Source organism: Hydractinia symbiolongicarpus, chromosome 2 (genome assembly GCF_029227915.1).
Source record: "Hydractinia symbiolongicarpus strain clone_291-10 chromosome 2, HSymV2.1, whole genome shotgun sequence".
NCBI classification, from domain to species: domain Eukaryota; kingdom Metazoa; phylum Cnidaria; class Hydrozoa; order Anthoathecata; family Hydractiniidae; genus Hydractinia; species Hydractinia symbiolongicarpus.
The window spans coordinates 35747917-35761388 of record NC_079876.1 but is presented as its reverse complement, the minus strand read 5'-3'; the positions used below and the strand labels follow the sequence as shown (position 1 = coordinate 35761388).

The window sequence follows — 13472 nt, the reverse complement described above, 5'->3', positions numbered from 1 at the left end:
GATAATTACAAAAGGAACACTGAAATAATTAGAACGAATCATCTTTTTGATATAAGTGCATTTATTGCAAAATATGAATCGTATGCTTAACATAAACAGACAATCATTAAAAACTCCTGATGTAAAAGAAACTTGCTGATGACTTTCTGATGCTTTCTGGCACCAGCAACCCCAATTGAAATACAAGGCAAACAAAATCAACAATTTTGGATAATATAACGCATCTTCATTATTATCTTGTTAAACTTCAATCACTTTGATGAGAATTTTACCTTCTCTGTGTGATGACACGGTTAATCACATTCTACCCTATTTAGTATAGATGAACTGAGTGAAAAAAAAAAGAAATTCTACTTTAAAAGAAGCTCCCAACCCAGTAAAAGCATCTTCATCTTTCCAAACCATTGCTTATGTTCATATGTATATGCTAAACAGTTGAAATTGACGCCATCAAATGACTTGTCATCTAGATAATCTGACATTTCTATAGACCGTAAGCTTTTTTTTGTTAGTTTAGTTAGTTTTTTAAGGTTAGCAATCAAAAACAAAAAGACAACAAGAATAACAACTTCAATTATAAGAACACTGGTTTTTCTACAGTAACAATAAAAAATCTTTGACAGCTCTTTTTCAATGCCTTAGGCTGACTCGCATACTGTTTGTGTTTTACCTAAAAAAAGAAGAAAAATAATTAGAGTATTAATTCATTTCATTTTTAATGGGTATTTGGCAAAACTTTTGATACATACCTTACACCTTACCAAGAAAAAAAAACTTATAGGTAAAAAATAGAAACTAGGAACTTATCTATGGCTATCAACTTTTTTCCTTTCTTGAAAAACAAAAAATGGCAAGAAAAGTGCTTTCTTAATTAGTAATATGGTAGCTCTAATTTGAAGGGGTCATTTCCTTTAACTAAAGCAAGCTTTAATGGGTTTTTATTATCAGCTTGCATAGTTCTTACTCTACCAATCTGCCACAAAGTGAATCTCCCTTATCTTCGATGAGGCGAGCGAGAACGTTTTCGTGGTGACCTAGAGCGTCTTCTAGGTGAACGTGAATGTTGCTGAGGTGAGCGAGAACGTCTTCGTGGTGATCCAGAACGCCTTCGTGGCGAGCGGGAATATGATTGACGACGTGGAGAGTGTGAACGTGACCTTGATCTACTCCTAAACATAAAAAATTGAAGTGATTAAAGGTAAAATTCTAAGAGTATTAATGTTATACTGGTAAAGTAATTTAGTCTTGACCCTCTGTTATGTAAGAAATTTACTAATTTCCCTACAAAATTTTTAGCTTTTTAGAATAACTACTATGCCACCATAATAGGTTCCTGTGAAATAATAATTTCAGCTCCCATGCAATGTGTATCAAAATTGTGAATAACTCTTTTGCCTTGGTTGTGGAAACCTGGAAAGTTTTGCAATTTGATTTTTGTTCAGACATTCAAATGCCGATTTAAACATTTAACGTGTCACATCATGTTTTATAAATATGATTTGTAGACTTTTATTTTCTTGTGAAGGCAATATTAAAGAAGATTGCAGTTTTCTTCTTAGAAACTATGGGCTTTTTTACAGGAGCCATGCAATGATGTAAGAATATAGGCACACAAGCCTTAAAAGGTAATACTTAAAGCATCACACATAGGAATGCGGTATTAATAAATTGTTACAACCAGCACATCAAGGACAACAAAAATAGAATAATAGAAAATCTCAATGACAGATTAATTGCACTATATTTAGCACTGAATATCAACATTACAATTTTAATAGGAATTAATTTGAGCAACAGAAACAAAAGTTGTGAAATGTTAGCAAGGTCTGTCATGAAATAACTTTGTTAAATGCTCTACAAGAGTGTCTACTTCTGCCATAGCACCAATACCAGTATCACCACATGCTAATGTTTTCGATATAGGTGCAATCATTTCATATCCCCAACCAATCAATGTGTCTGTATGCTGTTTTGTAATTGGATGATTCCACATAAATGTATTCATAGCAGGTGCAAAAAAAATTGGCTTCTCAAAATTCCATGCTCGACATAAACAAGTAAGCAAATTGTCACATAATCCATTGGCTAACTTTGCCAATGTATTTGCGCCCAGTGGAGAAATTAACATAGCATCAGCCCATTTAGTTAACTCAATATGTAAAATCTTATCACCAATCTTGCTCCATTCATTCCACTCATCAGAATCTCGATATATACTTACAATGTTTTCTATTTCAACAACATCTTTCTTAACAAAGAACTCTCCACTCCTTGTTAACACAAGCCTGATTGAGACGTTTTGAAAACGTTGTTCTATTTTTTTCAATAAAAGTGGCAACTTAATTGTAGCCACGCTACCAGTGCATGCTAGTAACAAATTAAATACCATGTCTCAAATTAGCGTTACTGCTAAAACTGCATTCTTTATTTACCTTGATCGAGAACTGCTTGAGGTGCTACTTGAACTACTGCTCTTTGATCTATAAAAAAAAAGAAAATTTTAGATGAGACAAGAATATTTTAACCCTAAAGCCACCAGATCTAACAGTCTACTATCTGTCACAAAAAAGACTGTAAATTGTTGCCATTTGTTTATACAAGTGTTACAGGTTGAAGATATTGCTTAACAAAATACTGAGAGGAAGAGAGACAATGACCAGGGAAGGACACACCTTTTAACTGCAGTTTTAAATAATTTTAGAAAATAATTGCAGATTTCACTTATGTAATATTTCTGTAGCTGACATTGTTTCATCAATCAACAGTTCAACTAAACGCAAGGCCTGGCACTGATGAAGTATACAGCTTGAATATACCAAAACAATAACACACACACATCATAGCATCATCCACTATAAGAGCAAAACATTTAGCAGTATTTTGATGGCTGTTAAGCTCAATTTATTATTAAACGGACTGTTTTAAAATTTATCTAAATTCTATTTTACTATTAATACATTCAATAACAACATTGACTTATAATTTTAAGCAGCATTACTTTCACCAGTGTTTCAGTGCTTGAACAATGGCAATATCTAGATAGCAATATCTTTAACGTACATATAACAGCTGAGCCATTAACTGCTTCCACAGTTACACAGAAAAAAATTGGGCTATAAATTTCAAAAAGTGTGATGGTTAAATTTTGTACATAAGTCTAGAAATCCTTCTGAAGAAAAAATGGTATGCTGGTATTAACCTGATTCCCCATTAAAAAAACTGTGAGCTGATTTAATAAAATAAATGAGATAAAAAAGGAATTCTAAAAACATTAACATTTAATGCAAGAGACAACAATAAACCAGTTTGGGCAAAAACACAAGACAAAACTGGATTTAAGTTAGATGTATTTTATCTTTAATTTAGATATTATGCTAAAAAACACCACATATAACATTATATATGTGCTCATGGAAAGATGTAAACAGACCATAAATATTAATAAAAAAAAATTGCAAACAACTTATATCTGATTGAACTAAGGATATATATGTTGGCACAATATTTACACTACATCAGACATATAAGTGTCATAATTACTGTCTCCAACATCAAAAAATACTTGGACAGACATATATTTTATTGTTGTAGACAGACATATACAATGTACTTGCTTTGAAAAACATGCATGGTAGCGTAGGATAGGATACATTTAGTGGAGTAACAAAAGCAGAAAACTGTCAGAACGAATGCTTGCTTTATATTAATTTATTTCAAACTTATTACATTTTAAGAGGGTAAAGATTACCCTCATAAAACTTAACCATCATCATTCATAGCTGAACCTACAACTATAAGTAAGACTTTTATTTAAAACTATGTAAAGCTCCGCACAATTGTTCTTTTTGACCTACCTACTGCTTCGTTTGGAAGAACGCTCTGGTGACTTTGATTCTCGTCTAGAAAGAAGAATTATGATTGTGTAATATTCTATATAATAAATGACTGCTTGTTATTTATTGCATTTTTTTGGTGTTCACACGCATGTATAAATTATTCTCTATCAACAACACATTAGTGTTTAAAACAGTCAGTTTAATTAAATGTTAGTTTGGTATGTCAGGTATTAAAGGACAAAGCTCTATTCTCTAGGGTACTAGTTATTGCATTGCACCAAGTGCAATATGGTGTATATTTTGTGAGTGCTTTAAATTTTCTATGAGGCTTCAGGCAATTAAAATATCTGCAAGAAAAATATTATTTAAGAAAACAAGGATTCTGTTTTTTCAAACGCAAGGTAGTTCAATTTGAGAAGCGTTTATAATTTTGATTTGATGTTTCTTGTAACAATTAAGAACATTAAACAACTCCCAATTGCTAAAGAAAATTATATTTCCTTTGATTGGCTGTTTAACTTATGATTTTGATGATATGTTTAAAGTTACATTTAGTTGTGTTTCGAACTTTTTACTGAGTGTTTCATGCCTTTATTTTGACCTTTTCTAGTGAATTATAACACTACTTTAAATTATTCAAAAAATTTATCTTCTACATGAATCTATATAATAACACAGGGACTGTGTCTGTCCGTAACAGGCAAAGTGAATGTGTTCATTTTCCTTTGATGGTGCCAAAAAATGCATGTCTAATACGTCAAATTTCCTGACGTTAAGGAGCGACGTCAATAAACTACTGTAACGTCAATATCTTATATTAAATTAATGAAGCCATTACAATGCACCTAAAACGTTCAGGCCAATAACTTGGAAACAAGGTGGTGATGTCAATGATTTTTCACTGTGTGGGTAACTAGGGACCACCTAGGACCAATTTGGGTAATTTTTCTAAACCTGGGTCCCCAAAACCGTTTCAGAATGGACAGGTTGATGATGTCATCAAAAAACCTTTAAACCCAATATTTCTGCAATGTTTCTCAAAAGTACACGATCCTATACATTTTTTTGATCAGCGTTTTAAGATCTATACAATAAAGGCAACAGGTATACAAATTTCTTAAAACATTTTTTGGGTTTTTTTCATTTTTATTTTGCCTCAGTGGATTTTTACACGGGCTTTATCGACTAGTAAATGAAATCAACACAAATTAAACATAACACTTTTTGCTAATTTGGCAGCAGCTTATATGTTCTATTTCGTCATAACTTGAAAATGGTGTATGTGATTCCTACAGGAGAAAATGCCTGAAAGAGAGACTACATGAATTATTGGTTTTCCATCCTTATCTTAATATACCAAAAACATACCTTTTTAAAATTTTTGGAGCTGGAGGAGGTGCACTAAAAAAAGAAATTATTTGTTTATCAAAAAAAGATCTCAAGTAAAAAAGCAATTCCAAGGACTTGGTAGTTTCTTTCTTTACAGCAACCAGAGATAAAAGATTATAGCGTTAACTTCACAAACATAAAAAATATGTGGTTTACCCACAATTCTTTTGTATAACAATACCAAATTTCAACAATCGCTGTGAAAATTGCCAACAGGCTCAGCTTCTAAATTGCTCTTACACTCTCTTTTAGTGTACACTACTCCCGAATATTGTACCCAGGACAATTAAAACCCAAATCAGAATCCTATTAAGTGTTTCAAGAGGGTTTTTAATGTACAGATTGGATATATTTTTATATTTTCAGATGTCTTCTACAAGAGTTTCAATGATATATAGAAGCACAAGATTTTTTCTGACAATTTTATGATGCAAATCAATCAATCAATCAATGATCATAATGGAAAAGTATAATCTGTTTAGAGCAGTGCCACTTTTTAGGACATACGTTAAGGCCTAGTTAGAACACACGTTTGATCACATTTGCAAACACTTGCAAATAATTTTATGCAAGTGTTTGCATGTGTGATGTTGTGTAAGACTAGTTTATTATAATTTTTTTTGGAAAATTCTGCAACACAATTTAAAGCAGGTCCATAGAAAATATTTAAGCAAGTGAAACCAAACATTAGAGGCCTAATATTTGACTTGAGGTGTTTAAATTCTTATGACAGGTCAAGTTTTGCTCAAAAAAATGTGAACTCAAAAGGCAATTGTTTCGCATTTATACAAGAAAAGGATTTACCTATCATCATCTGATCCACTTAAATCGTACTTTGAAAGGTCTACATCATCATCATCATCATCATCTTCTTCCTCTTCTTCATCATCCTTCTGAAAATAAAAAAAGGGAGACATAAATTTAAAATAGGGACTGTTCTGTTTTAATTTTAGACATTTATTAAAGGTGAGCTAACGATTGATATGTTCATTATAGTTTGAATATAAACTATGTGAATTTTTTTATAATTGCAAGCTTTGGTTCTCAAGATATTTTAGGTCAAAGTGTTAACCTACTGTTCGTGTTTAGACAGTATAACTAATTACAATAGTGTTGGATGGGGTTTTTGTTCTGTTTGGTGCAGATCTGATACATTGGTACAACGTTGCGTTGCTGTTGTGTTGCTGTTGTGTTTAATGATTGTTGTGTTAAACCCAAGTCAGAGCTACAACGATTATCAGGTTAGTCACATATTTCGCCTTTTAACACTAAGGTCACCACCATGACATTGTTCATGAGAATTTTAATAGTTTGTGTGACGTAAGTCTGCAGGGATTTAAAAAACGCATTCTGAATGAATGAGGGAATGCTAAACAGATAAACTGTGTCTCCTGTGTTTGATTAAATTTATTTATCATGTTTAGAAATAAATATATTTTTCAAAATAAAATGTTTCGCTGTTATAAATATAGTTTTAGATGCTTACGTTTTCACTTAAAAAAAAGGAAGTACATTTACTCAAATTTATTGCAAACCTTCATCCATCGTCTACAAATCCGGTTATATGTATGTCGTGTGAGGTCACAAATCAGCAAAATATGTACGAACCGTGTTGGCTTTTGATTAATAATGGTGGTGACTGTTAATGTAATTATCACTTTTTCAGAAAAAAAAGTTGGACATGTGGTTTTCGTAATTATATGATTTTATGTTTTGCACATAAACATTTAAAACATAAACATAAACACATAAACATCTTTTCAACTGTTGCTAATCTTTTAATATTTCAACAATCATGATACTAAACAATTCTTGAAAAAATGAATTAGTGGGAATATTTCTTTTTATTAATTCTAAAAATTTGTATATCAATTAAAACAAAGACAGGAAAGCCTTCATTAAAGAAAAAGATAACTTTTGATAGGCAATGCTTCTTCATAGCATTTCATTATTATAGTATTTACAATGTATTATAAATCAGACAGCAGTAATTGAAAGAGTGAGGTATCAAGATTCAATGCTGGATGAACTTAACTATGGAACTTTAAACAGCAGGACTTAATTTTATAATAACACAACAGTGTTTACAAAAGTAAAGGTTGTGCAAGAAAACTTATTATGGAATGCGTTAAGTTATGTATAGAAATCCAAAAAGCACAATAACAATTAAATACCTGAGGGTTCTTTTCTGGAGTCTCTATTCTGGACTAAAAATAGTGGTAAGAAGCATTATAATATCTTTTTATGCATTCTGTGATTTAAGTTTGTATACTAGAGTATAGATATTTACAGTATTATGGTTTTTGTATATGTTTTTTTTTTCGAAAAATACCAGTATAACATGAAGAAATGATTATCTTAATGACAATTTTATGTTTCTTATAACCACAATACTGCAAGGCGTCCTGAAAGTACAAATTTTGCAAAAGCCTTACCTGGACAACAGGTACTTTTCCTCGAAATTTTTTCTTTTTTCGACCAAACTGAATAAAAGGACAAAGGAATTATTTTTCAGAAAGACAACAAAAAAGGCTTTAATAAACAGAATGTCAACAATAGAAAAATATAACCTACTTCATCAAACTCTCCATCAGAATCTTCTCTTTCTTTATAAGATACGTTTTCGTTTTCTTTAAACCCCCCACCATATCCTGAAGAACAAAAGCATAGAACTTGTAAAATTACAGTAAAAATTGTACTTGAAAGATCTGGTATTTACTGGTCTTTTGCCTTATGTGAGTTTTTAACAGTCTTAGGTCTGTTACTAGCAGTCTCCAATGATTCTCCAGATTTTGCATATTTTTAAATGATAGTAATTATTCTATTGACTGAACAAGTGTCAAAAAGTACTTATTCTCCACGTTTAATGCTTTGCTAGATTGGGACAAGTTCTATTTTTTAATGCAGCATGCAGTTGTTTTTCTTAAGAAGGTGCCATAATGGCAGATTATAATGGAAATACTAAGCTGTGCGTTTAATATAATCTAACTTTCTCTAGATTTTAATTTCATTAAACTGTCTATCAATTTTTTTGCAGGAGTGAGCGTAGTGCATAAATGCGTATAACAAAAACAACAATCGGTAAATTGACATCTCCTTACCAGTCCTGTGCTCGTCTGGACCAACTTTTGGTGCATTACACACATTACACGTACTTCGTCTTGCCCAGTTGATATTACCACACCTATAAAATTGACAACAGAAACAAAATCAATACACAAAGAGAAAATTCTTTTAAATTTAAAACATAGCTTAATTTATTTATTTTAATATGATTACAGGTTTTATAATACATTGGGCAAAGAGGAACAGGAGGCAAATTGAGAATTGAATGAAACGACTGGTTTATACAACAAATTAATTTGACACTGAAATGTAAATACCTTATTTTCTGGTATATAACCCGCGGGTTATACGTTGATTTTTACGATTTCCACTGTTGGTGCGGGTTATAATGTGGTGCGGGTTATATGGTAATTTTTATTTTTTCAGTCATTTATTGTTAAATTTAAAGCTTATACATTTACAGGTGCAATCAAGCCAAGGATTTCTTTCTTTTAATAGAATCTTTTGTCTGTTGTTTTTCGTTTATTTGTAGTACTAAAATAACCTTATAAAATTACGCAGAATGAAACAAAGCAATAGTATATGTGATGGTCTGGGAAGAAAGCATGGAACACAAAAGAATAATATAACTGCATGCGCAATCCGATACGTAGTAACCACCTACGTGATTTATTTTTCTCACACAGTGAAATTGCTTTACATTTCTATTGCTTCCAAGTGCTACTATTAGGAGCTCTCTCTAAAACACAATTCTGGAGATCATTTTTTCTTTTGTGTTGAATGTAATTTTAATCTATTTATATCTTTGCAATCACATTGAGCACATTGAAATGATTTGCTTCTGGTAATAGAGCAGTATAGCAGGTATCATTTTTAGGTTTTATTAACATGTATTTCACAACCTAGTGCCCAGGACTTAATTAATAATTCCTGGTAAAAATATTGAAAAATGTTAAATTCAAATGTATAAGATAATTTTCTTTTTTTATCTTCGATACCTTCAAGCAACAGATGACCATTGAAAATATGAAAAATAAATTAAAAATACAATTAGTAAGACACATGCAACTATCTCCACTCCATTGCTGCAACTTATTTTATCATGCACATTGTGATTGCTGAGATATAAATGGATAACAAAATTTTATAAACATTAAAAAGGAATGTTCCGTACATCGCTGTTACAGACAATCCGTGGTTGTTTGTTACTTCAGCAGTCGGGGACAAGGAAGTTAAGACTGAGAGAGTTGCTAGCTCAGACACTCTGTTCTCGTGTTTGGGGTTCACAAGTTTAAACTTCCCCCGCTTGTCTCCAGCATGAAAAAAAAGGCACAAAGCTAAAAAACCAACCATAGGCGCATGTTTATAAAATGAAATGGGTAAGTAAATTGTTTTTAACACAATGCGGGTTATACAAAGGTGCGGTTTATATACCGGAAAATACAGTAGACATTTTAATGTTACTTTTAAAGGTAATATGTGACTCAGTAAGCATTGAAAATAGCTATATACTTGGCTGTGAACAAATTATTCTTAGCAGAAAGGTGTACATACATTAGAAAAGAGAAAGCATTTTGCTTTTAACTTTCAAAATCAAACATACTTGCTACATTGCCAATCATTGGCACTAAACAATCCTTTGCTTTTCTCTGCAAATTTTTCTCCAATTTCATGACCAGAACTTTTAACTACTGCTTCCGGCTGTTTAGCTAAAATAAAAAGTAGAAAATAACATCATGCTGAATTGTTGCATTCACAAACTTAGATTTCTACTGATTGAGTTTTATTTAAACCAGTTGTAGCCCCCTGGAAACCATGATTCAAAACAACCCATCGTACATATCACAGGCAGCTTTATCACAATTTCAGTCTGCATTACAGGCAGACAAGGTGTTTCATTAAAGAGAAAAACATGCCTATGACATTATGGCCTATAATATGTGATATGTGGCTTATTTTGTGGTAGAGCCAAACTGTTTCTTGCCAGATGCTAAATTCACCAATATTATTCTTAACCTACTGCTAATTAGAACCAACCATTATACTTCATTAATCGCTCTTAATACTAGGTCAGGGTGTCAATAAAAGTTCACATTGAAATAATTTTGTACATATGTACATTTGCATCATTGTACTCTGTCTCATTTTGACAATATTCATTGTCAGGAAATTGGTTAGATGTGGTTCCATATATATAAAATTTGAACATTTTATATATTAAATTTTACATTCTTGCAGATCTCCTTGTAGAACCAACTTGGTCTGAAAAATCTAAAGAGTTCTGGATACTTACGTTTTCCGCATCGGTTGCATTCATTTCGTCTTGCAAAATTCAAATTTTGACAACTACAAAAAATATTAATTTTTTTATTTGTTATTTATCCAATAATCCCTAATTGTACAGAAAACCATTCTTCATCAATTTAGGCTTTTTAGTTATACAAAAAAATTGTGCCTAAAATTTCATTGACTTCAAAGGGGAAGTTCGGTTTAAAAAAAATAATAGATTCTAACAAACATAACTAAAAAACATAACAAAACTTTTAAAGCATTCTGGTTCTAAATGTCAAGAACATATATAAAATCCAGAGCCTTTTGGCAAGGTACCACTTCTTTTTATATAATGTAGCTATTTTTTCAGAGCTCTTTATTTTTTCAGCACTGGAAATCTGATAAGAGACTACGCGATTTTTTCTTTCATTATTATCTTTGTCTTTCGTCGTCAGCTTTTCGTTCTCTACCTCCTTTCCTTATCTTTTTCTGTCATTTTATTATCGCTACTTCGATTTGTATAGCCGCTGAAAGCACAGTTATATATAAATAATAAAAATGTAATACCCAACACCGAACTTTGTTTTTTGAACTATCAAACGTCATAGTTTCAACTCGACTCAGCCTTCATAAAATATAGAAGTGTCCATATACGGAGGTGCTTTTACGCGTGTTTAACACAGATTATTTCAGTAAAAAGAGGGTTTCACTTGAAAAGAATTATGGTATCCATTTTTATTTTTTTTTACGTGACTATTGATTATGAAAATATAATTTTTGACCGAACTTCCCCTTTAGGGTTCCTAGTTTAAAATATGAAGTACAGTACATGCCAATTGTGAATGTTACAGACTAAAATTTGAATCCGTTTTAATTTACCTTCCCTCGTCACAGATCCAGTCACCTTCAGACACCTTTAATTTGCCAGACATATTTTAGTCTCTTTTATATATAAAAATATTGTATATAATCATTACACACATTTAAAAATAATATAAATATATATATAAAGTACATACGCAATTTTTTAATAAAGTTGTTTACACCTGATCAAAACTGTATGGTTCAAATAAGTTTGCAGGGCTTGAAATCTGACCCAGTTTTGGGCACATCTTTTATGCTCATCAATTCTATGCAAGTCTATAAGTCTCAGAGACTGGTTGGTGACCTTCCATTAATATACACTCCTGCCACTAGGAAAGTTTTGCCTACACATTTTTGTTTATAAACAAAGTAATTTTTAAAATATATAAATATTCTTAGCAATTTTCGTTTTGTTCGGTTCCGTTTTGTTGTCTGGGGAATCAGCACACTCGTAAGAACACATAGACCAAATTGGCTTTTTATGCTAATTTATAGATTTTTGGAAATACAAAATTGAAAATGCACTTGAATTTTTTTTACTTGTTATACTTTGTTAAAGCTTCAGCCCTTGAAATTAGAATTTAATAAAATAAAACTGCCGAAGTGAGATACATTTCAACTGATTTGTGTCAGCGTTGCGTCGGCAATTTTTTTTGTAGTGAAATTTTTTAGCTGGCAATAACTTTTGTCATTTACCTTTTATCAAGGCTACCTCTCATAATTTCGATACATCGACCTCCTAAGACGATGACAAATGGAAGTTGGCATACCTTCCGGATGGTAAAATTTGTTAGTTTAATAGTACACTGCCAACTGGCTTTTTATGTTTAGAGATTAATTCATTAGGTTAGGGCATCATTAGGTTGTATATTGCTGAAGTCGCCGGTGACATGCTTCAAAAATGCTTGTCACTGGCACAGTTTAACATGAAGCAAAACTGTACAGGAGACTCAATTGTTAAAGTCTTCTGGACTTCTTTTAATACGATATACAATCTTTTCGATTATTATTACTAGACATATTTAATTTCTTATTACCTTTTTAAAAAGATTTTTTAAACTTTATTCAACATGTTTTTTCTTTGCTATTACATTATAAGAACATTCGTCCAAAAGCTGTCTTAAGGTACAGGACACCTGACCTCTCCCATGTTCTGGTTGTATTTAACTTGCATGGGTACGCACTCTTCTTGCAGTATTCTCTGTGACGATGAAGGTCAGACTGACTTGTGGTATGGTTCCAAATGGTCTTCCGTCTTTTGTTTAAGTCTCAGTGTAATGCACCAGCCGAGCATAAGAGTGTCAGCATGAAGAAAAGGGGCCAACTGTAATGTTCTCTATACCTTACATTCTTCATAATAACACCAACCATTTTTGATTGTAGCATTCATTAGATTTGTAATTTTGGTGGCACTCAAGTCCAGCCTAATGGCTTAACTTACTGAAAATTGAATGTAATTAATTTGTAGTCGCAATGAGTGAAAGTAGCTCAAACAAAACCGAAATTATTGTTATTTAAAAATTTCACAACAAAATTATGTCTGCAATTTTTTTGCTGACGTAACTACGATATCTTCGTATTTTACGTCAGCAATTACGTCAGCAGTGCCGAATGCTCACGCTAATTTAACAGCTGAAGCTTACCTCCCACTTTACAAAATGAAATCAAAAATGAAATTAACTGTATTACAAACATATTGTTTTTTTTTATTATTTTGATTTATTGACAAGATATTCATCACCATTTTTTATTTGTAAATAATACCTTCGCTGGAAAGCATCAAACATCAACTACCAGATAGAAATTGATTCAGCGGTATTCTAGATTTTTACATAAATACAAAATCCTTGTTGTTTTGTTTGTTTTTTCAAATATTTCTGACATGATTTCTAAGATGAGTTTTTAACAAGCACTGAAGATGAGTAATAACTTGTTTTGCTACTTCCCTTACAAGACTACAAGACGAGTTCCCACATAAAATGTGTTGCACGCTTTACCTTTAGGTGGTAAAAAAGATCATTAAACTGAAATTAATTCAGACTTTAG

The 13472-nt window shown here is 31.6% G+C and overlaps 2 protein-coding genes across 3 annotated transcripts; both read right to left on the bottom strand.

The window, feature by feature from the left end:
• Positions 1–574: 574 nt before the first annotated feature.
• Positions 575–11526, bottom strand: LOC130630733 (zinc finger Ran-binding domain-containing protein 2-like). Of its 2 annotated transcripts, XM_057444326.1 has the most exons (13): positions 11442–11526; positions 10585–10637; positions 9895–10000; positions 8327–8409; positions 7800–7876; positions 7661–7708; positions 7400–7432; positions 6030–6118; positions 5205–5237; positions 3855–3899; positions 2433–2480; positions 965–1169; positions 575–670 (listed from the first exon to the last, which is right to left on the bottom strand). In XM_057444326.1, exons 1-12 carry the CDS (start codon positions 11492–11494, stop codon positions 995–997), a joined length of 843 nt encoding a protein of 280 aa, XP_057300309.1. In that variant the 5' UTR covers positions 11495–11526; the 3' UTR covers positions 575–670; positions 965–994. The 2 variants fall into 2 exon arrangements, with proteins under 2 accessions (XP_057300309.1, XP_057300308.1); XM_057444325.1 differs by having other exon boundaries at positions 575–1169.
• On the bottom strand, positions 1214–2422 carry LOC130630734 (uncharacterized). The gene has a single exon (XM_057444327.1). The coding sequence runs from the start codon at positions 2387–2389 to the stop codon at positions 1817–1819; it is 573 nt and encodes a 190-aa protein (XP_057300310.1). The 5' UTR covers positions 2390–2422; the 3' UTR covers positions 1214–1816.
• Positions 11527–13472: the final 1946 nt, after the last annotated feature.

Excerpts from the sequence above, each read along its gene's own strand:
- LOC130630734 (XM_057444327.1), bottom strand. The coding sequence starts at position 2,389 with ATGGTATTTAATTTGTTACTAGCATGCACTGGTAGCGTGGCTACAATT.
- LOC130630733 (XM_057444325.1), bottom strand. The coding sequence starts at position 11,494 with ATGTCTGGCAAATTAAAGGTGTCTGAAGGTGACTGGATCTGTGACGAG. Across the intron at positions 10,001-10,584 it reads ATGCAACCGATGCGGAAAAC|CTAAACAGCCGGAAGCAGTA; the intron begins GTAAGTATCCAG and ends TTTTTATTTTAG. Across the intron at positions 7,709-7,799 it reads CTGATGGAGAGTTTGATGAA|TTTGGTCGAAAAAAGAAAAA; the intron begins GTAGGTTATATT and ends CCTTTTATTCAG.